Source organism: Motacilla alba, chromosome 4 (genome assembly GCF_015832195.1).
Source record: "Motacilla alba alba isolate MOTALB_02 chromosome 4, Motacilla_alba_V1.0_pri, whole genome shotgun sequence".
Taxonomy (NCBI): domain Eukaryota; kingdom Metazoa; phylum Chordata; class Aves; order Passeriformes; family Motacillidae; genus Motacilla; species Motacilla alba.
In genome coordinates this window covers 28,599,028-28,625,506 of record NC_052019.1, presented here as the reverse complement: position 1 = coordinate 28,625,506, position 26,479 = coordinate 28,599,028, and the positions used below count along the sequence as shown (strand labels likewise).

The window sequence follows — 26,479 nt, the reverse complement described above, 5'->3', positions numbered from 1 at the left end:
TATATGACAAAGGGGCCAGGATTCAACCACCGTAATACTTCCAAAAATTACAGAAAATCCATACTGAAAAGTTTTCAACATACAAAGGATGCAACATATTTTTAAATTATTATCACACATAAATAGCTTTTAAATTGTTTTATAGTTTTTCAGTTGAGAAATTAAATTTGATAATAGACATCAAACTTGTCTCTAAAAGATCTAAGTAAAGTAAGTCAAGATGTTAAATTGAAATATTCATTAAAATTATTGAGAATTTGAGTTAGCTATTAATTACACGCAGACACCCTCCCAGTTCCCCACCACATCTCTTCTCAACACCAAAATTACTCTACAAATTTGGAACAAGGAAGTTTACCCTTTGGTATACTCATTTTCTAGACAGCCATTTAAAGAGGCATTTTTACTGTCAATAAAAAATTACAAGATTGAAGAGAATGATCTTGAACCTAAGTAGACAATATATTTTTGTCCAATGTACAGTCTAACAAAGCCCTTAACTTAGGAAAGAAAAACATTTAAGTCAAGATTCTGAGGAGCCTACAGATATTTGTTATTTTCAAGAAATAAGAGAAAAGATCAGTACAGTGCTACTAACATAAAAGCAGACAGGACTCAAAGAGCTGTATTTTAGCTTTTGTTCATATACATATATATATATATATATATATATATATATATGTATCAGTAAGAAATGGACATATATTTATCATACACAATATCATAATCTTTTAATGATCTTTTAGCAGAATATGCCTCATAAAACATAAGACACACCTTCTATTAGGAACAGGCATATTGGATACAAATCTGTGATTGAAATGATCTTCATGGAACTAGAGCTTCTTGCACAAAATCCCTCTTCATATCAGAATGAATTTCAATTTGGCTGGAAGAACACCACAATGTTTAATATAAAGATGGTTATGTTGAGCTGTGGACCCAAAGACTATGTTTAGATTAGCAAGTAGTGCATTTTAATTCTTCAAACCCAATATACACACTGCGCACATCTCAAATAGTTCTATTTCACACTAGTTCCTCTTTGGTCCAACAGACTGAACAAACCAGTATTATCTGGGAGTGTACAGGCAAATTCCTAAAGTTCACCTTCTAGCATTATTTCTTGCAAAAGGATCATAGGTTATGTGCCCTGTTTATTGTAAACCAAAGTACAGAAGGTGGGCATAAAGGTGGCATGGGCATCAAAAGAGCAACCCTCACCTGAACTAGGCACTGATGTGAGTGAACATTTCACTTTGGGGGAGGACAATGAAGCTGAGAGATAACTGAGACCACACTGACAGAGAAGGATATTGCAGAGTAGAATAATTGAAAAACATTCAGAAAAAGAACTCCTTGTGGTAGACTAAAGACTGATTTTCTAGGTAGAGGAAACAAATACTACTAAGAGAAGACCTCAATCATCAGTATACGACACCTGGCAGATTCCATTCTCATTTACTGATTCCACAAGAATCAGTAATATTTTAAGTGTGCTTTTTATACAAAAAGGGGAACTGTAAGGTCACAGAAAGGACAAAATAGTTTCAGGTAAAATAACATGAGCTAATTCAGTAAAATAAACTGAAATAATAACAGTAACACATTTTAAACTTTCAATTTAGGATTTTTGCACTTGAAAAGAGCTCAAATGAAATGAAAAATTAACAAGGGAAATCACCCACACTAGAAAAATTTGGTGAACTGAGTGAGTCAGAGACTAACCATTAAAGTTCCTTAAGTTATCTTGAATTTATATCCCAAACATCTTGAAAATAAATAAGCAAATTAATAAATTATTGACCTTTCGGAGAAGAATTCCAGAACTAACTGATGAAAAATCCCCTATGGAATACAATGAACAAACAGAGCTCAGAAAGAATGGAAAGAAAATAACTAGCAAATACATTTCCCTCTTAAAAGGTCAAGAAACTCAGGGACAAAATAGAAGATGCCAGGAGGCAAACTGAGGTGGCCCCATAACAAACAGTAGTTCACATTTCAGTCATTAAACCAGAGAAAAAGCAAAAAAAAAAAAGTTAATATGCAGTAAATAGTGGTAATAATCCAGTTTCCTAGTTCTGTGAATGTTTATGATGAGTAAAAGGAATACAAATGTCCACAGCTGATGGGATGCATCTATACCACTTAAGAAGCTGCAGGAAAAAGCAGAATTTCAAAAGTAATACATGAGTCTTAAAGCCCAGTAACAATTTTATGTATTGATTCGAGACAAACCTATCTGCTCATGTTAGAGTAAATCTACAAAGGAACATACACAGAAACCAAACACATCCTGAAAAGAAGGAAAATAGAATTTCCAAAACGTGAAATGTTTCTGAATAAATTTTGAAATAAAGAACAATTAAACATGCAAAGGAACATGAAAAATGAGATGAAATGCAGCACATTTGATCCTAAGAGATAGGTTCCAGAAGCATTAGACATAATTTTTTTTTTCTAAAGGAATTAATGCTCCTGACAAAGAAAAAAAAAAGAAAAAAGAAAAAAGTTGCTATTTATCTGAACTTCGGCATTTCATTCTGTTAAAGGTGCTAAAAAATGGGATTAGAACAAACTTGGTAAGCAGTTTGAATAACTGGCTCAACAGGAGACAGAACAGGCTGTTTAAAAATACATAAAAGAAGTCTATATCTTGGGACTAATTTATGAAATTTGAAGTTGATCACTTGGGTGCAAAAAATTAGTATTAATGAATTCAGCTGAAGCCAGAAAGGAACTGAGATAAAAACCACCACTACTTTACACAGGAAGAACTGAAAGTCATATGAGTCCATAGTAAGAAGGATTTCCAGAAATTCTGTTCTCATTGTATGGAAATAACTCAGACAGGAAAAAGTCTCCATTTTATAAGTATGGGATGAATGTGATTATTATATGTGATCAAATAAGTCAAAATCAAGGTACAAAGTGTCGCATGAATGATCCACCCAATAATTAAAAACTTCATTTGAATACAAAAGGTGGTAAAATAGCAAAATGAGTCTGGGAGCAAAATCTTAAGTAAGAGACTTTGTTAAGATGTATTTGCCCATGACTGGACAATGCATAAGGGCCCTCCTGCTACTGCATTACATACACTACAAATTAGGCTTTAAAGGTATTTTTGAGATCACAACTACGTAATATGGTGTAGATGACTGACTGAAAAGAAAAAGGGCAAAAGAGAAAGAAAACAATAGAAAAAAATATTATCCATAAGGACTGAACTTGTTAGCTTGGTATTTATGTCAATAACCCAACTGAACAGAGGCTCATAAAATAAATCAGCAGACGTATACTTGTCACCTATAGCAATAAAATTCAGGATCCTGATGGAAGACATTTCTGCTTTTTGTTTGTTTTGTTGGGTTTTTTCCCCAGTTATCCTTTTCTTTTTCAAACTGCTGTTCTGTATTTACTATTCCAGCTGTGCTGTCTATTTTCAGGATGCATTTTGCCCCGTGCTATATATGCTGTCTTTTTTGGAAGATAGCATGTTCAGAACAGATGTTCTTAAATTTATACAGAAAATAATCCTCTGAGTAAGAGTGGTTTGAATATGTCTTTAACCTGCTCCCTCTAAATTTTTTTCCTCAGCTTTAAAGAAGCTTGTGTGGAGGGATTTCAATAGTTTGTTCTTCACTAAATGAAACTTTCCAATACTTTAACAGAGTTAGGAAATTTGCAAATTAAACAAACAGGAGAAGAAGCCAGAAGAAATACAAATTAAAGTTTTTGTACTCTTGAAGGTTTTTTTTTGCAGTTACTTAATTTTTTCAAAATATCTGTAGACCTGAATTTGATCTAGTGAGTTTTAATACAATAGAGCAATACAGTAGACCACAGGTCACCATGAGCAACACCTGAAGTGGCGTATTCATTCACATCACAGCCTTGTGGTTCTGTATTTTCCAGAGCTAAATAATAATAATGTAAGTGAATATTTATTGGGATTTTAAATGACTAATAGGATAATTTTAATTCAATTTTGATCTCAAATTCTTAAAATCTGTTAATAAACTGTGCAGCTGATCCAATGATTGCATTATCTCCATTTACTGTAGCACACTTCTAGCTAAATGCTCATCCAGTTCTTTACAGGACCATACAAAAGGGATGTGGGTACTATCATGTTGTACTGGTTTCAATACCAGCAGGTAAATTACACTCCAAATAAGCCACTTCCCTCCCTGCCCTCCTTTTGGAATTTTTTTTTTCATTTTCAGCATTAAGAATATCTTAAATGACAGTACTGGACAAGACCAGATAGTATTTATTAAGTCATTATGACATTGATTGAAGTGTTCTCTGTCTCTAAACAAATAAAACATCAATAATAAAACCTACCTACTCTGAAATAATTTTTTTTCAACAACTCTGGTATTTAGCCACACAGAAAACTATGGAAAAATTCCTACTTTTATATATCTGACAGGAATTACTCTGGTTAATATGAACTTTGGAACATTTTTTTTCTTTGAAATGATTTTTAGAACACTGACTGAAAAAAAAAAAACAACCCATAAACAAATTATTCGTTCATTTCATTGACTCATATTAGAAGTGTGAGAGACTGGTAAATGCAGAAAACTTTCTTCTTTTAAATGGTAGTGTTATTTTTATTTCATGCAGAGCATTTTGCTATGCTAAGTGACCCCAGGACCTGTAAACACAAAGGAGATTATTTCATGCTTTTGCTTACTGCTCAAAAGCTAGACTTGCAAGACTGTCAGTAAAGAACACTTTTTAATTTGCACTGTACCTGAAGTTGAAGAGCTGTAGCCTTTAACAGCTTTGGTTTAAATATTAATAATAGACTTCTATGAGGAACAGTGAAAAATGCCTCTTTTTTGCAGTACAAACATATACAGAAGAACTACAGTCTATTTCAAATAAACATGAAAGTTTGATTCTGTGAGTACTGAATACTAAGAGCAGGTGATGCTCACAAAATCTGCTCCTTAACCCACTTCTGTACATAATATTAGCTTCACACAAGATGCCTTTAAAACCTTTAAAAAGCAGATCAATTATAGCTGTTACGCACAAGCAAACCCTCCTAAGATGGGCTATAGTTCTGCAATGTCTTGTTAAGTGACAGACAGAAGCATGTGTGCCTAAAGGCTAGTGTGAAACAAAAAATAATTCCTTGTTGTAAAGCTTGTGTAAAGCCTACTCCTTTCATGAACTTGCTTCTCAACAAAGTGGACATAAAAGAAGTTTGAATTCTGACCAGAAATCAGGGTAGAAGTTAAATTATGTCCTCTTCATACTCCAAGAAGAAGGACAAAGCAGTTTGAAAACAATAATTCCCTTACAAACATTTTGGTAACTTATTTGAGAAATACTGCTTGCTGCTTACATAGCAAGACAATTGACTTAGCAATGTCTGCTTCTAAATAAGCATTTATGATTTAACAGCCATGTAAGTGCTTCTTGAGCAGGATCTAATTGGAACTAGTACAAATCAAAATTTTCACCAAATAGTTTCGCTTGAACATGTCCTTTGGACATAATGGAAGACCAGAAAGCTTTAATTTTAAAAACACATATTGTATGGTATTTCTGGTAACACAAGCTTTATAAAATTTGCAAAATTCTTTTCAGATTTCCAGGATATTTTACAGTGACTACTGAGAAGATAAAAGTATATATGTATACATTCAAATTCTTTTATAATTACAATAATTAGAATAAACAGAAGCACAACACCAACCAATGAACATTAGATAAAGAAATTCTTAATCTGTGAAATACAAAAGAGTCAGGAAACAAGGTCCTTAATTTATTGAAAGATTCTAATTGTTTCTTCTAAAGCTAGAAAAAATTTCTTTCTGCTATTGAAGCATTATTGTGCCAAAAGAAAAATGAATACAAACATGTTCCTCCTTCAAGTTGATTTTCACAGTTGAATTGAATAGGTCTATTGTTATAGAAGTCACAAACACCACCAACTCCTCCTCTGCTCCAACCAACTACAAAAACAGTTGAACCCAACAGTCAACTCTTGCCTTTACCAGAGCACCTACTTTCACATTCTGTTCATATGTATAACGCTGCCAAGTACCAGCTTATTCTATTTTAATTTTAGTATAAGAAAAGGTTTTGCCTATCTGAGCACACCAGATGAAGTCAAAACTGTTTCCTCAGCTAGGAGGGTTCAGACTCTTTTTAATCTTAATTCAGTTTTGCTGCTAGAAGTGGGGAACAAAAAAAAGAAACTACCAAGAGCAGGACTCTTTAAAATCTCAAACTCAATGGAACAAATAATAATAGTTGCCGGATCGTTAACCTTAAGAATATTTATAATGCTTAAAAAAAAATGTAAGGAAAACAAGGAAATACTTAAGGAAAACAGGTTTGCGAGTCTATCCCTGACTATGACATATATTTATATAATTTGTGTGGCAACATATATATAAATTAAAAAACTAAAAGTCTTATGAATGATTCAAAGAAAAGAAAAATGGAAAAAAAAAATATAAACTGCTACTTAATATCCAGAACTCAGAAATATTTGATATCTAATAGGTGAGGCATATAGCACCACCCTACTTGCCTTTGAAGGCAGAAGAAGAGACTGCATGTACAATAAAACCTTTCAGTTTACCTTTTAATTTAGTCCTTATATCTTCTTCTACTGTATCTTCCTTCAGTAACAGTCAGTTAACATGAAAGGTTAGCCAAAGAAAGGAATTAATGCTGGCACCAGTGCTAGACAAAAAAAAGTGTCAGAATAATTTTTGTTTCCATGAAAACATACAAAAAGCATTTTATAGTTAATAAAATATCATGCAGCAAATAATTTTTTCCTCGTAGGAAAAAAGAAAAAAAACAAAACCAAAAATATAAACCCAACAAAAAGTTCCTTACGTTCAATAAAAAAACCACCATAAAAAAAGAGTAATGACAATAAAAAGGTATCCTTCTGAACCAGAGATTAGGGGTGAATTAGTCCATGGAGGTCTATCTGAAGCATGCTGCTTCATTAACACACTCAAATGCAGGTTCTTTCTCTTGACATTGTCCACAGGCATAAGAGAAGTGAATCTGTTACACTGAAATGACAGCATTAGAGCTAACTAGCAAAACTATGTGGAAAGGCAAGAGCTTACCAGCTCTAGAAGGCTCTGCAGGATAGAAAATATTTTGGGACCTTCTTAGTAGTTCACAAGATAATTCCCAACTGCTGAAATTTTACTTCAGGAAAAGAATCTTGCACCCATTACATAGACTACCTTTCTACAGGGAATATATAAGATTCACAAAATAATTGATCAAAAAGAGTGAAAGATGGTGTTGCACAACATGGAAAATATGCTCCTGTCCTCTCCTCTGCCTTCCCCAGTCTCCAAGTTGCAGGATTTTAGAAGAAAACAATTGTTTATTAGGTACAATAATAACATCTGCATGTCTCTTCTGAGAGAGTAGAATCCATACAGAGAAACATCTCTGACTACTCCAGGCATAATATTTTTCTTGTTTTCAGTGTAGATTTTGTAGTGATATCATAGTGTCACTTAAGCAAAAGTATGCTGTTAGAAGGTCTGAAAAGCTATACCACTCATTTAAGTCCAAATTTTATTAAATTCAATGCTAAATTCTAATTAAGAACTCAGCTAAATCAGCTTTATTGAAGAGGAAGATAAATTTTACCATGACTGCTTCTGAGGGAAATTAAAAACAGAAGATAAAATAAATTGAAAGGTAAAACTAAAAAAAATTCTGTGGATGGTTAAACACTGGAATAGGTTGGGAAATCTCTAACCATGGAGACATTCAAAATTCTCTTAGACAAAGCCCTTTGTCTAAAAGAAAGAGCAACCTTAGAGCAAGCAGCTGGACTACACAGTCTTCAAAGTTATCTATTAATCATTTTAATAGATAAGGTTCTTACCATATACATCTCTACAACCAGGAAATTCCAGGAAGACAGAAAAACTAGATTCCTGCTTGGTATTTAAGCTGGCTTTATAAAAATGGCTCTTGTTCTCTTAGCAATAGAGGAACATGAAGCACTTATTCCCATGTGCCATTCTGGTTTTCTGCCTTAAAGTAGATTTTATTGCATTGCATTATTGTTCTATCTTCAGATACTTCAAAAATTCATGTATTTGAGGCCTCCCTGATTTCTGACATAAGAGCTGTTCTGCAAAAAATAGTTCTTCCAAATGAAAGTAAATGGCCTCTAGTAAATTCTAGTAAATTCTTCCCACAATAAAAAAAAGAGTACTAAATATTGTGTAAGGTTTCCCTTTTCTAATGTCAAGGTAGAAACACAGGTTATACAGAATGCCAGATACAATCACCCTTGAAATCTTAAAAACCTTGCACATCCAATTGATAACTTTTTGACTAAATCATGACAGAAATTTATTTTAAAAGCTTTAGAAACCCTTTACTTCTTGTAGCTTCTGAATAGAATGTCTGCTTTGATAACAACAGGAAAGCTATTTCATTAAAAACAATCATAAGCTATGCACTACTCATTTCATCCAGCATGCCATTATAAATAATTGGCTATTCCAATAAAATATTAGGATATATTTTCAACAGTACTGTGGCTGTGATTAGTGGCAACAGATGCACCAAAATATTGCTGTGGTAAAAGTCAGGCTAATCTGGATATCTTATGTTATGTACTGATAATAACCTGTATGAACTCTTTTTTATCTGAAAGCAAGACAAACAAAAAATTTAGCACTCAGTAAAGTGACTTTTGTCTGTATTGCACTGCCACCATCAATATGTCTACTTTTAGAAAAGTCAAGCATTACAAAGACAATCTTGGCAAACTTTACTTCAAACATGATTCCAGATACACTGAAGGCCAAAGGACAATGAATTTAATGGGACTCACTGAGCTTGAAAGGGTGAGCTGTTATTATTAAAAATGTTTCAAGAAACCAGTCCATAGATTTTAATTAGATTCGTATCAAAAACCATAGAAGAATTAACCTTGGTAAGTGATATTTTATCCTGCTTAGTAGTGAGGGTAGTGCAAATTAAGAATCCCAATATCGTTAGCATAATTTTTTCAGAATACCTTTGTTTCATATTAAAAAATGAAAAAAATATACCAGCAGTAAAATATATTTTTCATTTAACTTCAGAAACATACAGATTACTGCATAACTGTATCAGCAAGACAAGTGAGTAAAAATCAGTGGCTATAAAAGTACAAAAGGTAAGTAGGGGAAAAACCCAGGATGAATGAGCTCTACAGTTAAACAAATATTTATATTTATTATGATATTATAGGGTGTTTTATGTAAAAGATCCTTTAATATACAAATTGCTTCCTATGGACACAACTTCTGTTATACTTAAGGAATTTCAACAACCTTTTAAATATAAGACAATAAAAATAAATCAAATTAATATAGTGGCGAATCATAACATTACCCATTTCACAAAGCATCAACTTACACAGGAAAACCACCTAATATCTCTTAATAAAATACCATATTTTTCCTCTTCATACAAAAACTTTTCTAACTTCTAATACTTTCTTTCAAGAGAACTAAAGAAAATAATGATCTTTGGAAATCATGCTAATTCAGCATTTTAGATTAAGCTTGTCCTTTTCCCTGTTCTCATTTAGAGCAAATTTCCAACCATTTTAAAGACGAAATTTTGAGCATATTGCACAACAAAAATTGTAGCATTTGAAATAATAATAATAATAATAATAATAATAATAATAATAATAATAATAATAATAATAATAATAATAATATTAAGGCAGCTTACTCATGGACAGATATACCTTAATGCTCTCTTAGCCATTGCTGCTATTTGTTTAAAAGTTGAAGAAAATCTAGTGAGAATTCTTTGCTATTAGGTCAATTAAATAGCAGCAGAGCTACCTCTGCAGAAGGCTCAAACCCATGTAATTGCTTTCTCCATTTCTACTTCTCTCACCACCAGCTCTATACAGGTCAAGTTCTGAATAAAAATCAGAAGTCTCACAAGGCTTTACACATAGACACCAACAGAATGTTTAATTGTCACTCTCAGTCCCAGTAAAACAGGTTCAGACTTTAGCATAACACAGTCAATAAGGGCCCAATCCTAACAAAATTATTTGGCAAAAGATGGAGAACTCTAGAAATAAAACAGAAATAAAGTATGTGACAAGATCAAAGACTAGCACAGTTTCATAAACCTAAACCAGAAGTGAAATAGCCAACAGTGTTACTGTCTGATTCAGCTTTCTACATAAAAGTGGATGCTCTTCCATGTGGACCCAAAACCTGAAATTAGTTGATAGCAGTAGGGAATAAAGGAACTACCTACAACAACTGCAATAAGAGAGATCATCAGCTTTATAGAATAGACAACACAGAAACTTATAAAAATATTTCAAAGCTTCAAAGAGTACAGCCATGCAGTTAAAGTAGCTTAGGTAATCATAAACACAATGCAAAAGCCAAGTTTTAAGAACTGGTGATGTTATGAGCACCAGATACTGGCAAGAGTAAGTAGTGCTGTCTAAACAAAGGAAGCAGATGTCCTTTCATCTTTTGAAAAACCCCCAGGAATTTAAGAACAAATTAAGTATCATATAAAATTACAGCAAGAAAGCATTTACTAGGAGATACTTGAGGCAAAGAACAGTTTATGAAGACAGAGTATTACCATTTTCTAAGTCTGTTGGCATATCAGGCTAGTATAGACCTGAACCACTAACTTATATGAAATAAGAAAAACTAAGAAGCCATAATTTTGAACCTAATAATAAAACTATTAAGCTTGGTGAGCAATTCCATGTGTCCTCTTAAAACCAGACATTTCGGTGGTAAGACTGTCAACGAAGTTTAAGAGTATTACATGGAAGTAATCCTTGCAAAAATTGACATGCAAATTTGGAATTGTCACTAAATGCTAGACATTGGAAAGAAAGTATTGAGTTAAATTTCATCCAGATGTAAAGACAGCAGCTAGTGACAATTCACAAAGTGTTACAGTGAATTATCATGGTTGGATAAATCTCACAGAAGGCTAGATAAGCAGATTTATTGCTTGAAATTCACAGAAACACAGTTAAGTGTTAGAAAAATGAAACAGAAAAATGTTCAAGTGTTATTTAAAGGAAAAAAAAAACCAAACCACAATGTAAAATAGGCAAGGATTTATAGCCTACTTATTAAGCTTCTAACACTTCTCAAGTTAGAGCTTTAAATGACAACTATACTGGTCAGTGATAGCTCTAATTAAAGCAGGATCTTGGTAATCCTGCATTTATTCTTCTTTTCATTCTTAGAATCTGACTGGTTTCACTTACTGTCACATACAAAGCAGTCAGAGCATTGACACATATGAACAAGGAGAGACAGGTTAATCAGAGGCACAAATAACTTATCTGAAGTCATAAAATGCATCAAAGCCAGAAAAGAATGCACTTTGACCAATACAATAGATTAGTATCTAGAATCTAAAACAATTTTTGCCATTATTTCCATTACTTAATTGTGTGTACTAAGATTCCCAAAGTAGTAGCACTTCAGACCCGCAGGATACAAGTTCACACTCTGAAAATGCAGAGAAGCCAGCACAAATTCAGGAATATTTTAAAATTATTAAATGTAGAGTATACTTCCAAAACTTTAGGACAGGAAATGTGTGTAAAATTGGATATGGTAAAAACTAATTTGTCACAAACAGTGCTTTCTGTATTCAATATTTCTTCTTTCTGTCACTCCTTTGAAAAGTGTCATAAATTTAATCCTGCAAGGCAGTAATGAAAAATTCCAAATTTTCATAAACAGCATTTTATTGAGATTATTTATGTATCACCAAATCTATCTGAATAACAAAGTTCACAGATGAAATCCTGTTCTATTATGACATCAAAATTCTGCTTCATTCCTGATAAAACACAGATCAGCAATTAATTTCAAGACATCATTTTCTGCTAATCCAATTAAGATATGACACAAAGAGAGCTTAAAATAAGTCTTTTCTTTAAGATGTCATACAGTTTCCTTTAACTAGTGATGGACAAAACAGAAAATAGCTCAATGGACTGTGAATTATTTAAAAACAAAGCTTCCTGGTTATTGCAAGTTTTGTAGATTCCATCTCAAGAAATTGCTTTGAAAGTGGTAAATAATGAGAAGTGATTAGGAAATAGCCAAGGTCATTTTTACTTTCCAAATAGGCAAAGAGAGTTTATTCTTCTGAGATCTGATGAACATTTGTTAACTTGTGAGCAGGAGGAAGCAAATAAGGTAATCCTTTATAGGCAGCAGTAACAGGATATAAAAGTAATTTTGGCAAGAGTCAATGGTAACTACTTAGTAAAGCTGATAAAGAGATTAAATTGAAGGAGCACAGAGATACAGGAAAAAGCATTCTGGAAAAGCTAGTGCAAGAGTTATAGACATGATGTAAATGGTATAAAGCACATGAATGTCTCCTTTTCTAACTATAATGACTGGGAGAGGAAGGTATGCAGTTACAAACTTCAAAGGTTTGTGTAAAAAAAGGTTTGTGTAGCCTAAATGTAGAAAACAAAACATTTGTTTTCCACTGTGTGAGGAAGCACATCCCCACAAAAAGACACATCTACATTTACCTTTGGGCAGTGGGAATTGTATGGTATGGAACAATTTCTAACACACTAACTACAGCTAGGAGCTGCAGAGAGAGAAGTTTGAACAACACAACCAGTCACTTCATTGCTCAAATCAGAGATGGTGGCACCTTCTAAAGATCTGAAATTCCAAAACAGACTCTGCTTGCAACTAGATTTAAGACTCTGACAGACATTCATACAGACCTACGGACCTGCAATTATTCTCAATTGTAGGCTCACAGCAAATGCCTGTCTACACACCCTTTCCTCTCAAACTAAAATTAAAATAACCAACTCACCACTTGTCCATTCTGAGGATTTTTATGTGCATATGGTGGTCCACGGATGTGATTCCACATCTGACCAGATGTCATAGCAAAAACAACGCACTAGAAAAAACCAGAAAAACAAGACATTCATTAATTTACTGGGAAGGACTGAACAGAAAACCCTTCTGTTGGTTACTCTTGCTTTAGATACGTAATTTTTTTTCGCTAACCAGACACAGCATCCACCTCTATTTGAATTTTAGCATAGTATCTTCAGATGCATTATTTTCATAAAATTCCTAATGACTTCTACCATTCTAAAAATGAGTTAACTCAAGCCAGATTTTCCAATTCTCATTTGAAATAATCCTAAATTTAGACACCAAATTTATACATCTACATGACGACAAGTACAAGAATGCAACAAGAAAGCATTCATTGCAAATGTTCTGGAAACTAGTACTCAAGATTTATACAACCTTCCATGAAAATATTTCTGCCTCTAAATCTTCTACAAAATTTTATCTTACCTTTTTGTTTTCATGTGTCTGAAATTATATATAAAGTAATAGAAAAAAGACAGTTATTTTTAAAAAGAGTCTGTCCTACTTTATGAAATTCTCATTATGTGTCCTATATGGCTGTGATTCATTTTAGCTATGACAAATAGCAATGGTTGATTTGCTGAAAAGGCTGAAAATTCCCAACAGAAAAAAGTGTGAGGTTAGGTTAGGGATGTGTGACAACTGTAAAAACAGACCTTAATACTTGTAGAAGATCATACTGTAGAATATACATGACACGTTTAGACCCAAGAACATGGGAAACTTTGTAATGTCAGAAAAATAATGAAATTTTAGATTAATTTATTAATATAGTTAAATTCAAGCATAGGTTCAATAAAAAGTAAACATATGACAGCTTGTTCTACACTTTATTTCTAAATATCTTCTCTATATGTAAATTATAACTATTTCAGAATTACTGTTTTAATGAAATGTAATCCTTTCTTATCCAGTTTAGCCTTGCTTTTGCCCTCAATGAAGCCTCTCATGCGATGAGATCTGTACTCCATTTCTAAACCCATCATTTATCAGATTCTCCAATAAGAGATAAACAATTAAAGAACAGAGTACAAAACAGAAGCAAAATTAACAATCAGAATTTATTTATGTTCTTCTGGATGCCTACCTAGTCACACAGGGAAACCTTTGTTTTTCTGTTTATCTTTGAATAAAGCACATTATTTTTTTTATCCTCATTTCCAGAAAGGGGTGAAAAAGTCCCTAGTAGCCATAAGACCCTCCAAGTTTCTTTGGACCAATAACGGCTGGTGAATCTACTATGTGGTATAAGTACTGGGGAGTGTATCCACACAGTACACATTTCTCATACCCATTAACTGTTATGAGAACAGTAAACACACACTTTGTTTCCTCATTCAAGTGACCTGTCATATTTTGCCCAAGACAGTTAAATCCTAGGCAGCTGCCTTCTAATCACAGTAGAGATTTTTTTTTCCCTGATTCCACAGGTATACAGGCAAATCTGAAATATTCGCATAAAGTAAAACTGAAAATTACATGCAGAAAACAACAGCCTGGTAAAGAAAACGCTGTCAAAAGACAGTCCAGCCAACAGAACAGAAACTCTCAGCATACAGACTGTTGTCAAAAATGAAGCAATTCCTTATCTAAACTGTTAGAACCTTGCCTAGTTTATACCATCTGACCTTTTCTTCTCTCTGCTTAAGAAATGAAGAGTCCTGAAAAGTCTGAATCGCTTCTTGTTACCAGCATAAAAGGACAGGAGTCTGCAAATATAAAAGTACTGAAGTCCTTTGTCATCTTTGTGTTGGCATGTCAGAGGGAAAAATATCCATAGATGAATAGCAGAATTTAAATTAAAGCACAAAATAATCTAGGGGATAAATTTTACATGTGATTTCAAAAGATATCTTTTGGGATATTATGTACTGGGACTCAAGTCATCCTGGTTTGCCATCCTAAAAGTCTTCTGGGTAATATTGCAAGTGAAAATGCCTAAGGCATACAAGATACTACCAGAGCCTGCAGTGCTTCAATGAGGGGATGAAACCACAAATATTGCTGTGGTGCAATCTAATGCTGAGGGCAAAACCAATTTGATGGTCTTGTGTGAGCTGGCACTGGAATCAATGTGTGAGATGAAGCTTGTGGTCCTGCTTCTACAAGTCTATCAAAACTATGAGATGCATCATTAAAAATTGCATTCCTAAATATTCTTCTAAAACACTATTGGAAATGCTGTCTATAAGATGCAACATTTTTATATCAATGAAGTTGTCAAATTAACATTTCTGGGATCCTCTGTCAAAACAGCACAGACTCTTTATGCTGAGAATTTTCTTCTAATTTTTAGCAACAGACCATTCAACTAGGCAGAGTGACACCACCCATTTTTCATTTAAATAAAAAGTAACCAACTTTATTTTTTCCTCTTTTAAGATTTGGGAACATAAAAATTGTTCAAAGGAAACTGAGAAGCTCTGACAAAACAAGAAACAGAAAACAAGAGTCCTCTGCAATGATACAGTTTTCAGACACTGAATGCCATAATCTCTACAAAAAGGTTTCAGTTGGAATTTAAAAATGTTATTTTCAGTATGTTTAATGAATACTAGCTACCTAGCAGTACACGCAAAAAGCATTTAAACCCCAAACCCGAAGCTTTTAGAAAAGTGCTTTCGTGCTTTCTCAGCTTATACCATCTGAAAAAACAACTGCCAATAAGGAACAAAATAATTGTCAATACTTCTGCTGAAAATGTGGGCTTTCTGTAGCCTTTAAATATCTTGCCAGGATTTCTGTTTAATTTGGTTTTGAAAGTTCAAAAAGGAAAAAATATTCATGAAGAACATAATTATTTATAATTAAATATTTATTACTTATTTATACCCTTCATAATGAACATTTTCCTAGACATTACTTTCTCTCCTTAACTAGACACCATCTTATCAACTTTTACTTTTAATGAGCTTTTATCAAGAAAGAAGTTCTAAGTTTAATGGTAGAAAAAAACCACTATGGTCAGAGAATCATAACTATTCAATATTGAATATATTATTACCTTATATATTACCTTATATAATAAATAAATAAATTTGTATATATATATATATATATATATATATAAAATAATTTCTTAGTGACTGCCCATTTTCTTCTATGAATCACAACAAATTTTAGTCATTAACTGAGGTAATCTGTCCAAAAGCCTGCAATCTGGAGTCCCTGCTGATTCCATCAAAAAGAAGTTATAAAATTAACTTGTATGTCTGTGCAGGTCTGAATAAAACCAAAAGGATTTAGGGTAAATGTATGATCTTTGCTAAACCATCACTTTACAGGGCATGGAGCTTTTACTACATTGTGAAGTCAGAGCAATAACAATTAAAATAGTAAAGCATTGGCTCAATGAAATGATTAATTACAACATACTTTCAGATATAAGACCACTTCCTAAAACATCCTTTAAGTGCTATTAATTTTTAAAGTAAACAAAATTTTACAGGAAAAGTATTAGCAACAATATAGGACATTAATGCCATTTTAGTTATTTGCTTGTCTATGCAATCAGCAGGATAACAATTACTGAAAGACATTAATACATTTCTTAAAATATTTGATTACATTTGGATCTGTCCTCAGGAGTTCAGCTGAACATCATTATAGGTTTTCTACACAGCAATTAAGAGTCATGTTCAGATGGAAACTCTTGAGCTGCTGCTAAAGAGAACAGCAAACATTCTAAGAAAAAAAGTGATGCACTCATTTTCTCAGTTTAATTACATCTTCAGCTATTTATTGCAGCTTGTAGTAGAATGATTCTACTATTTGAAGAACTCATTTTTAACCTCTGCAAGACAAAAACAACAATTCCACAAAACATTGAAACAAACTTTTTATCTGAAAAGTCTGAAGTATGAAACTGAGATGAAATTGCTCTCTCCAGAGATAGAGTGCATGGTTAAACAAAAGATATACCACTGATTACCTATCTTTATTTGATTTTTTGACACAAGTATCTATTTTCTTGTGATAATTATTGCTTTAGTCAGGTTGTTGCTGAGGATTAGAAATAAAAAAAAGTTAGACTGATACATATCAAATGTGAGATTAACTGGTGGTAGAGCATCTTTAGGAAGTATTATAATTGAAAAAAATTGGTAACCTAGAAAAATATAAGGAACTAAATATTAAAGGCTTTGGGAGAGACATGTCAAAACTCTGCTAGATCTCGGGATATTCCAAATGACATCCTGGAACAAAGAAGACATTCTGATCCTGGCTCTCTAGATAAAAAGGAAAATTCATTCTACTTGATATCTAGTCTTATTGTTGGTCTATTTGAAAACTTGGTCTGTAGTCCTTCCTCAATGTATGGTGTAGATTAACAATCTGCTTAAATAAAGACATTTTCCTAAACTAGTAGGATAAGCTATGACAGCACATGAGAGAAAACAGCATTATCAGTAGCCATTATTCAAGATTAATGCCAAATATTAAAGAATTGAGAACAAAGAGCTTTCCTTAAGATCTTATTAACAATCTAGACATAAAAATTAGAACTTAACAGATATTAGGTAATTTTATTTTTGATGTTTATAAGATAAAGCCTGCCAAAGGCCCATCGGGAGACAGTACCACAAAAAGAAGGTATCTTCTCACATTTTTGAATCAGAGCAGAATAGCAAACCAGTAATATGATATTGAAAAGGAAAAACCAGTTTTAGGATAACCTAAGTCTAGCAGAACTAAAACACAAAGAACTACAAAATAGCCCAGGTTGAAAGTGACCTCAAAAGACCACCTGGTGGAAGCTTTCTTGGGAAAGGGAGCGTAGATCAAAAATAAAACATAAATGCTGAAGTAGAAAAAAAAATCATATTCCATATAAAATCCTAGCCATGTCCTTTCAAGAAAGGTTAATTCATATTGATAAAAATTGAGTAAAAGTCTTTAAAATGATCACAGGAATAAATAATCATTCAAATGGCAAAAGAATAAAAGCGTTGTTTATATTGCAAAAAACACGTGGATGAATTTCTAAAGGTAGTGTTCTCCACAGACATAACTACTAGTACAGTAAAATACTGGATTAGACTCAATAATTATAGACACTATTCTAGTTTTGAAACCCATGTTTCTGATGCCATGTCCTTGAAAATTAAGCCTTTGATGCTTTTCCTCAGATTTTTCCTCTTCTGTCAGTCACAACAATGTCAGAGAAATGAGTGCTCGTTGATGCACTATAACAACATCTATCATCCCTGAATACCATTTCCTGTTTAAAACTGAGACAGCTGACTGAGTTGCACATCCCACTTTTTTCATCAGTCTACTCAGTTACTTGAAAACCACCATGTAAAAAAACACACTATTAAGCAAATGCAAGCTTCATTCATTATTTATGGTTTTGAGGATTTAGTTGACTAATATTTCAAACACACTTGGCTAGGTCTAGTCTTTCCTCAGAGCTAACACTAAGATCATCCTATACTCATTTAGGTTAACAGCATAATGTTAAGGTCAGTACTACTGAAACCAATTTTGGAAACAATTCCCTCTTTTTCTTTGTTTCTCAGATCTTTTATCACTGTCTTAGAAACATATAAGCCTTTGGTTTTTTTTTCTCAAACTTTCATTACTCTAAAGTGATATAGTCTGACATCAATATCTATGCTAAACCAATTGATTGACATTTTGGATTTTATCAAAAAAGGGCAAGTTGAACCATAGCCATAAACATCAGTAACCATTATTGGAAATATTTTCATACTAAAGTTCAAATAAAAAACTGAAGCTATCGGAGAATTTGCTAATTTTCAGTGAGTCAACTCATAGTAACTGATACTCACTTCTTGTGAGAATTAGACCCAAAATCTGGATTATGAATCTTTTTCTGACAGTATCATTCTGAACAATGTACTAATGCAATGGTTTTTAATTTATCCTGTAAAACATGAAAACATATGCTAAGATAGGAAATTAATAAAAAGCATATTAGTAAGGAAAATCTGCATACCAGAGCTGCCATGGCCCAGCCAGTTTTGTTATAGATGAACTCTAGATTATTTCTTCGGAGATATAACAAGCCACCAACAAGAGATACCAGAAGAGCCAGTGCAATTGTACCAGAATAGTTAGGAGGCCTGAACACTCTAATCTGGAAGGAAAAAATGCAAATAAATGCTTAAATACGAATCATCTTCCACGTGGAGCACCAAACATAATGGAGCACCTGAAATCTGGTTTCAGAGTCAGCAAAACCAGTCCCTAAATATACTTGAATAAGAAAAAAAAGTACTTTCTTTAATGAGCACATACTGTGAAAAATATTCATGTTTAATTTGGAACTATGCAACTCTGAAACATTATTTCTTCAAAAATTTGCAGGTTGTGTCTGAACTAAAAGCAGCTACCTTTGAATCTAAGTATTTTGCATATAGTTTTTTAAAGCACATTTTATTTATTAACAACTAATTATTACTGCTTGTTTTAATCCAGAATTAGACTGTAACAAAGCAAGAATGGAATATAATCTGCAGAAGTTCTCATAAGTACCAAAAATGGTTTTTTTTTAATGTGCTATAGAACCCTCACTTGACAAAAAGTTATTAAGGAAAGATGGAATTTATCGTAAACCTGTCTCAAACCACAAAGATACATTTACCTTCCACTTTTAAAATTGCTGAAAGACTTACATGAACATCTGTTCTGTCAGCTATCCATTTAGCTAGCTGTTCAGCTGCAAATCCGATTCTCTGCAGGTCAAATGTGTCAGCTCTCTTGGGTTTACCCTTCGGAGGAAAATGCATGAAAGTCGGAGCAGAGTTCATATTCAGCTACAAAACCAGGAAAAACAGCAGGAAAAAAAATTAGTAACCTTATCCTCAAAATATAACACCACAATAGCCTCAACAACACAAATCTAATTAGCATAAAAATATCACTTGCCTGCATATATTACATTTTTTGAAATATTCTCATATACAGTCCTCCAAAAAGAGTGCTCACAATGTTCCTTCCAGTAGAGCCTTCAGGATGTTTAATTATTCAGAATGTTTCACCCACAAGCTTTTCTATATACGACTATCTTATACTTTACAGTTCTCACACACTGTAAGACCTTTCCTGCAATTGGTAAAACAGAAACCCTGCACCTAACCAATTTATAAAGTATATTAACTTATAATTTTAAAGAAGCAAAGTAACTTGACACTGGCTACAAGAGACTAACTGTCATCATGATATTTTCTGAAAAATACCTTCGCCAGGATTTCTTCTCCTGGGAAGCTGGGAACCTCCAGCTTCTCCCTGTTTTGCTGCTTTGGAATGTGATTTGGAGAACTGTTTACCCAGCATGTGAATTGTTTTAACTTAATGATCAATCCCAGTCCAGCTGTGTTGGGACTCTGGTCAGTCACAGGTTTTTAATATTCATTCTTCTTGTCTAGCCCTCTGATATGTCCTTTCTCTATTTCTTTTAGTATAGTTTTAGTATAGCATCTTTAATGTAATATAATATAATGTAGTAAAAAATAAATCAGCCTTCTGAAACATGGAGTCAGATTCTCATCTCTTCCCTCGCCCTGGGACCACACCAAATGCCACAACTAACCACTAGTGGCCAGGCTTTTTTGGAACCCAAAAAGGACTGGATAACTAGCTCAAACTATGTAACTTGCCCTAGAAGTTACTGTTAATTCATGTGTTGATGCCACTGGAACTATTCACAGTATATTAAAAAATCCTCAAAAGTGATAAACAAATAGATCTACATGTATATTTGCTATTTGAAATTTTGACTTGAGCTTTGCAAGGTAGTATAGGAAAATGTAATTTCACTATATAAAATTCCTCTGTATTCAGGCCATCTCAGAAATCATGCAAAAAAGCACTAGAAAAAATTAAAATTAACATTAAAAAATCAGGGGTAATACTTAAAGGTGATGCAATACAGAGCATTTTAGATAAACAAGTAAGTTTTTTTCAATTCCTGAAAAATTAAATTCACACCACATTAGCAAAACTTTATACTGAATCAAGTACAAAGCTGAATTTATCAAAAGAAATTGCCAACTACTAAAATATTTTCCATCTAAGCAAAAAAAATGGCCCTCTTCCTTACTGAAATTATTTGGAAATAAAAAATATTCCATGAAAGCCTGAGACACATATTGTGAAATAGTTAAATAAAATATTTTATAAGTTAAAGAAACATTCAGACATTGTATAGAGTTAGGAGGTAGCTGATCTGGAACTGCTTTGTCATTTCTCTATAAATGTGGCAGAAGCTGCAAAAATCAAATCCACATTACTTTTTTGGTTTTTTTTGCTATGGCATCAGTATTACATGACTTTGCACACATAAATGTAAAGTCAGAACTGCATTTTCCTCAAATCCACCTTGAAATAGTCGTCAGTATAACTTATTCTTAACATGCTGTCTCTTAAAAAAAATCTATTACATATTTATGTTTAATTTTGTCTAGATGTAAACATGATTTCAGATGCATACCATTTGAAATAAACTGAATTTGTGCCCTGTTACACAAGGAATAAGTTGAACCGGACTCTTCTAACTGTTGATTGGTTTAAGGCAAGAGCAAACAAAATATTTTGTATATTTTGTTATAATATTTTGTATTATTATAACCATGTGGGTTACAACATATATAAAGTTCTCCAGGCTACATAGTCTCTAGGTTATAAAGTCTTTGATGTTTATAGCAAAAAAAAAACCACTTAATTTTTAAAGCAAGATCTTCAGCCACTAATAACCATTTTTACACAATGCATTCTAATGTTTGAACTGGAAGTAAAAATATTTATTAATCATACTATTTAAACTTTTTAAAGTAAGTATTTTTAAAAGACATATTAATCTTTTCCCCTGAACATTTTAAGTCATACACTTCAAAAAAAGTACTTAAAAAATACAGATACCCTCAAAGTTTTTCACTCCTCCTAATCTGCAATTTTAGCTTAAATCAATCAACAAATATCAAAGATAAGCATGTCAGTATTTAGTATTCATTTTCAAGAGATACCTATTTCCTTGATTTCTCAATTTCACAGCAGACCTTAAACTATTCTCCAACTTTTACTCTTCATAGCCAACAAATGAAATGTATAACAGTCTTTTCTCTTTTCCCTGAAGAACTTCCAGACTAAATATTACTGAAACTGAAGAATATTGTACTACATAAAAGCAATTAAAAGGCTCGTTTGATAAAGATCTTTTTTTCCCTAAAAAGAAAATAAAAGAAATCTTTAAATAAAAATGTTACTTACAATGTGTTTAATTCTAAAAAATGGCTGAAACACTTGTTTAGAAAAAAAAGTTGCATATATTCATATAATGCAATCTATAAACAGAGACAATAAACTACACTTGGAAAATACTAGAAGTGGCTATTAATAGAGTCTGTCTTCACTGATGTCACAGAAACTGCTGTGTTTTTAAACAGAAGGAAATTGTATACAAAACAGGGGTACACACCTGCAAATAGAAATTTATCTTGTATTATTTAATAAATTGACATGTAGTTCTAAAAATTAATAATGCTTTACAGTATTCAACATTTACCTGCTGAAAAACATCTGCCCCTTCATCATAATCCACTATTGTGAAAAACAGTTTGTTTGAAAAAGCAGATGAATAGCGCCATGAATTAGCCAGCACTTGATATTCCTCATTAGCTTGCCTGTTAAGGAAAAGAAACAAATGTATATTCATATGCCATTCACTTGCAAAAAATATCCTATAATCAGCTGCAATGGTTAGGTGAATTACATCTGTAGTATCATTCTCAACATCCATACTATCAACTAAAAAGTTTCAGCTCCTTATGCAACTTTCTGTTTCAAACTTGTCACCTCCAAAATTAGAAATGTATAAGCTTAAACTATACAAGAGAAATCCCAAGATGATATTAAGAAAAAAAGTAATGTTTTCTGTATTTAAAGTCTCAGTAAATAGGACTGGTCTGAATTGCAAGTATCAAATAGATCTGCTAACAGACCCATGCGAGGATATGCTTACATGGCCCTCGAGTGTGCTATCAGGATATACTTGCTAGAAACAGCTGTATATACGGAATTCTGAAACTAGGGGACAAATAACACACAACGGTGAAAGCAGTATGTTCCTAAAGTAGCAAAGCCATAGGAGAGCCAAAGAAGCTGCTAAGCACTGGGGAAATGATCCTAACAGAATAAAAAGTAGGCTTGTAAGCAGCATAACAAACTCCAGACTATTTCTCTAAAAGTTGTTTTAAATGTGGTAGTTTTGTACAACATATAATCTTTTCTATCAGCTCTAGAAGATGATTTGCTACTAACTATCCTTCTAAATAAAATAACCAAACAACAAACAAAAACCAGCCAACCAACAAATCCACCAAAAAACCCAAAGAGAACACAAACCAAAACAAACATTTTTGCTCTGACTTTACTAAGAGGAAGGGAAAGACAAAGGGAATTCCAGGACAATAATACTAGCAATGACATCGTCTAAACACACAGCGCCATAAAACCACAGGTTATTCCACAGGACAAATCTATACCAACAAAAATTCAGGGGGAAAAAACCCAAAATGAAGGAATGCTTGCAGTACTTTCTGATTTAGAGAGACTGCTTTGCTAATTTCCATATTACCGTTTAATCAATTACCGTTGACTGTAGAGGCAAACCAGTTGGACTGTAGAGTCCAAACCAGTGTTTTACCACTTGACTACTCAGCTTTGCATATGATAAGATTCTGAAGTAGTGTAAATGTGTTCTGCAGCTTTTCTCAAAACAGTGTTTCTAGGAAAACAGTTCTATGTGTTTCATGGTGCAGAACACTATTTAAAAGCTGTAAATGCAAAAATCTGTTTGCTGCAAGAGAAACTCTGCGCTGAGCAAATATAAGAGACAGCAAAGAAGGGGAAGACAATTACAGGATCACAGATATCCTAAGACTTTCCCCATTTCTCCATAACTGAGATCAACCTTAGACATGAAATATATTACATACAAACTCCAGCACAGTTGGTAGTATTAAGAAATCTACTGTACATGAAAAAAAAAAAATACAAAACGCCAAGACTTAAAATGAAAATTGATGATCCTTTACTACCACAAAGAATTAAATAACATGAAGCACCATAAAACTCAACTTTCACCCTTATTACCTGACTCTGTAAAATTTTCTACTTAACACCCTTACTCAATGGGCAGTTTGCAATTAAAAAAAGAAAAGAAGCAATTTAGGTATTAGATTGGTTACTTCTAGAAACAGATATTATCACTATGCAGACTAACATTCATTGCCATCCTGAAGAGGGCAGTCAGACAACATCAAAGGAATGCTGTAAAATCTTAAGCAATATCTGTAGTGCAGTCTTCTGTTAAACCTGCTATATTTAAGCTGAACCATTTTTATTATAAGAACAAGATGAAAATCAGTTCATCTTGATGCCACATTCTTCTTTATCTACCTTTCACTTGTGATGAAACAGTATTTCTGGGAAATTTAGATACTCCACTTATGGCCCCACTATTTGAGAGGTCTCTTGCTCCCATTGATCTTCATATATTTTGCATCTTTAAACTATTTTGAATTAATGGGTATTATTTTGCAAAAGACTGCATTTTTTGTAACAGACTCAAAGCACAATTTCATCCTCTCACTAAAAATAGCAAACCATTCTATGATGCATCCTCATACAAGCTCTTGAAGGGTGAGGAAAAAAGTGAAACAAGGAGCAGCAGAAATACGAAGTTAAAGGATTATCATTCACACATAACTAAAGATCATCCTGCACACCACTATATAATTTCCAATTGAAAAATTTCGGATAGAATAACATTAGTAACTTTTTGTAGCACTGGTTCATTCCTTTTCAGATACAATAACAGTAAAAAGCAAAAGCACTAAGTCTTCAATTATCAGTTATCAACTTGACAATATCAACTGTCAAGTTTTTATCTACCTATCTCTATAATTAGTCCATACCCATTCTATCAGCTTGTTTCTAGGAAGTAATGTCAATTATACAAAATTACTAGAATAGTTATGTGAAAATCTATAAAGGTATAAAAGCAAAGAACTACACTTGATCTGAACTCAACAGAATATAATGTTAGCACTGCTCATTTGCTTGACTGGATTTTTAAATAGATGGAGAAGATTTGAATGGTATTGCTGCTATAGTCACCTCTTTAGAATTTCATCATAATAGCAACACAGAAGCCAGCAACAACAACAGTAATATTGACCAGCTGGCAGAAAATAGTAGCCAGATCAAAAGGGAATGCTACTATTAGATTTACTCAGAAAATTCAATATACTGGAAAGTAAGCTGCTAAGCAAATGCTCTACAGACATCCTTCCATTATGCAAGAGGTGCTCATGAAATATTAAAAGTTTTATTTAAAAAGATTAATTATGTGTGTGTCTATAGCAGTTAATCAGATTTATGTAACTTGAGCTATATTTAATGAGATTAATTTTGTTCTATTGGTCTGACATTATAGTAAGGAAAACACAAACTGAATATTAGGAAAAGAATAAAAGAGTATGGAATTATTTGAGAAACAAAGTAGTAAAGCATTATTTTCTGTAAAATGTACAGTTGGCACAGAATGTACTACCAGGTTACTTACACATTCTTATCCGTCTGTTTAAAGTAAACTGTGATCAGTGCTGCAATTTACTTCCAATACAACTTCTGGCTTTTATTTGCAATGGTGCTCCCTACAACTGAAGGAACAAGGGGCTAAATACATATTTTAACATCTTCTCGGTGTCAAGAAGGCAATAAATTCAGAATGCTTATTTGATTTTGTTTAGGATGACTCACGTCTTGATGAGAAGCACTGATAAACCTACAAATATGTCCAGAAAATTCACTCAATGCAACAGAGAGTATAAACACTCATTGAAAACCATTCAGGTTTTGCAATCTAGGTATCTGTAAAAGGAGAAAGCAAGCTAAAATCTATGCTATTCTATTTACAGCATCCCATGAAATTTTCAATATTCTGCAGATGAAAAGAAGCTATGAAGTCCTCTTCTGTAGAAGTTGCAAAGTAAAAGAATAAAAACTTGTGATCTCAGGAAGAATAAGGAGTCTGTTATGATCCAAGTATATAATTACTGCCTTGTTGAGCAGGACTCATCGATACTTCCATCAAGGTCCTGAAGTGCACAGGAAAAGCAATTGCAGAACTTTCAACAGCTTGTTCCAACTTTCCTATTCCTTCATTGAACAAAAGGTCCCATTACATTTCAGATACCTGTGAACAATTTTCTCACTATCTGCTCTTTATCAGCTAGCAAAAAACGAAAAGACATTGGATCCTGTTTCATCTTTCTGATGATGCTCCTTGACTGCCACAATTGTTCTTGCTGTTGATCTACTCTTGCATCAGCTTCTTGATGTCTTCTGAGATTTTTTTTTAAGCAGGGAAACCAACTAAATTTTTTTTTTTCAGAATTAAAAAGCCTCCTCTTGGAGGTCTCATTGATATGGTAGACGCTAATAAAATTATTTGGAATCTCTTCTCATGTATTTTTCCATTTCCTTCTCAT

General features: G+C 32.9%; 1 protein-coding gene across 3 annotated transcripts in view; it reads right to left on the bottom strand.

The window, feature by feature from the left end:
* Positions 1–26,479, bottom strand: part of TUSC3 (tumor suppressor candidate 3) — a 108,001-nt gene that overhangs the window by 41,325 nt on the left and 40,197 nt on the right. For all 3 annotated transcript variants that reach the window (XM_038135052.1, XM_038135053.1, XM_038135054.1), the window contains exons 3-6: positions 22,489–22,606; positions 19,601–19,741; positions 18,922–19,062; positions 12,886–12,975 (exon numbers count right to left, since the gene is read on the bottom strand). In XM_038135052.1, coding sequence (XP_037990980.1) covers positions 12,886–12,975; positions 18,922–19,062; positions 19,601–19,741; positions 22,489–22,606 — 490 coding nt within the window. The remainder of the gene's footprint in view (positions 1–12,885; positions 12,976–18,921; positions 19,063–19,600; positions 19,742–22,488; positions 22,607–26,479) is intronic.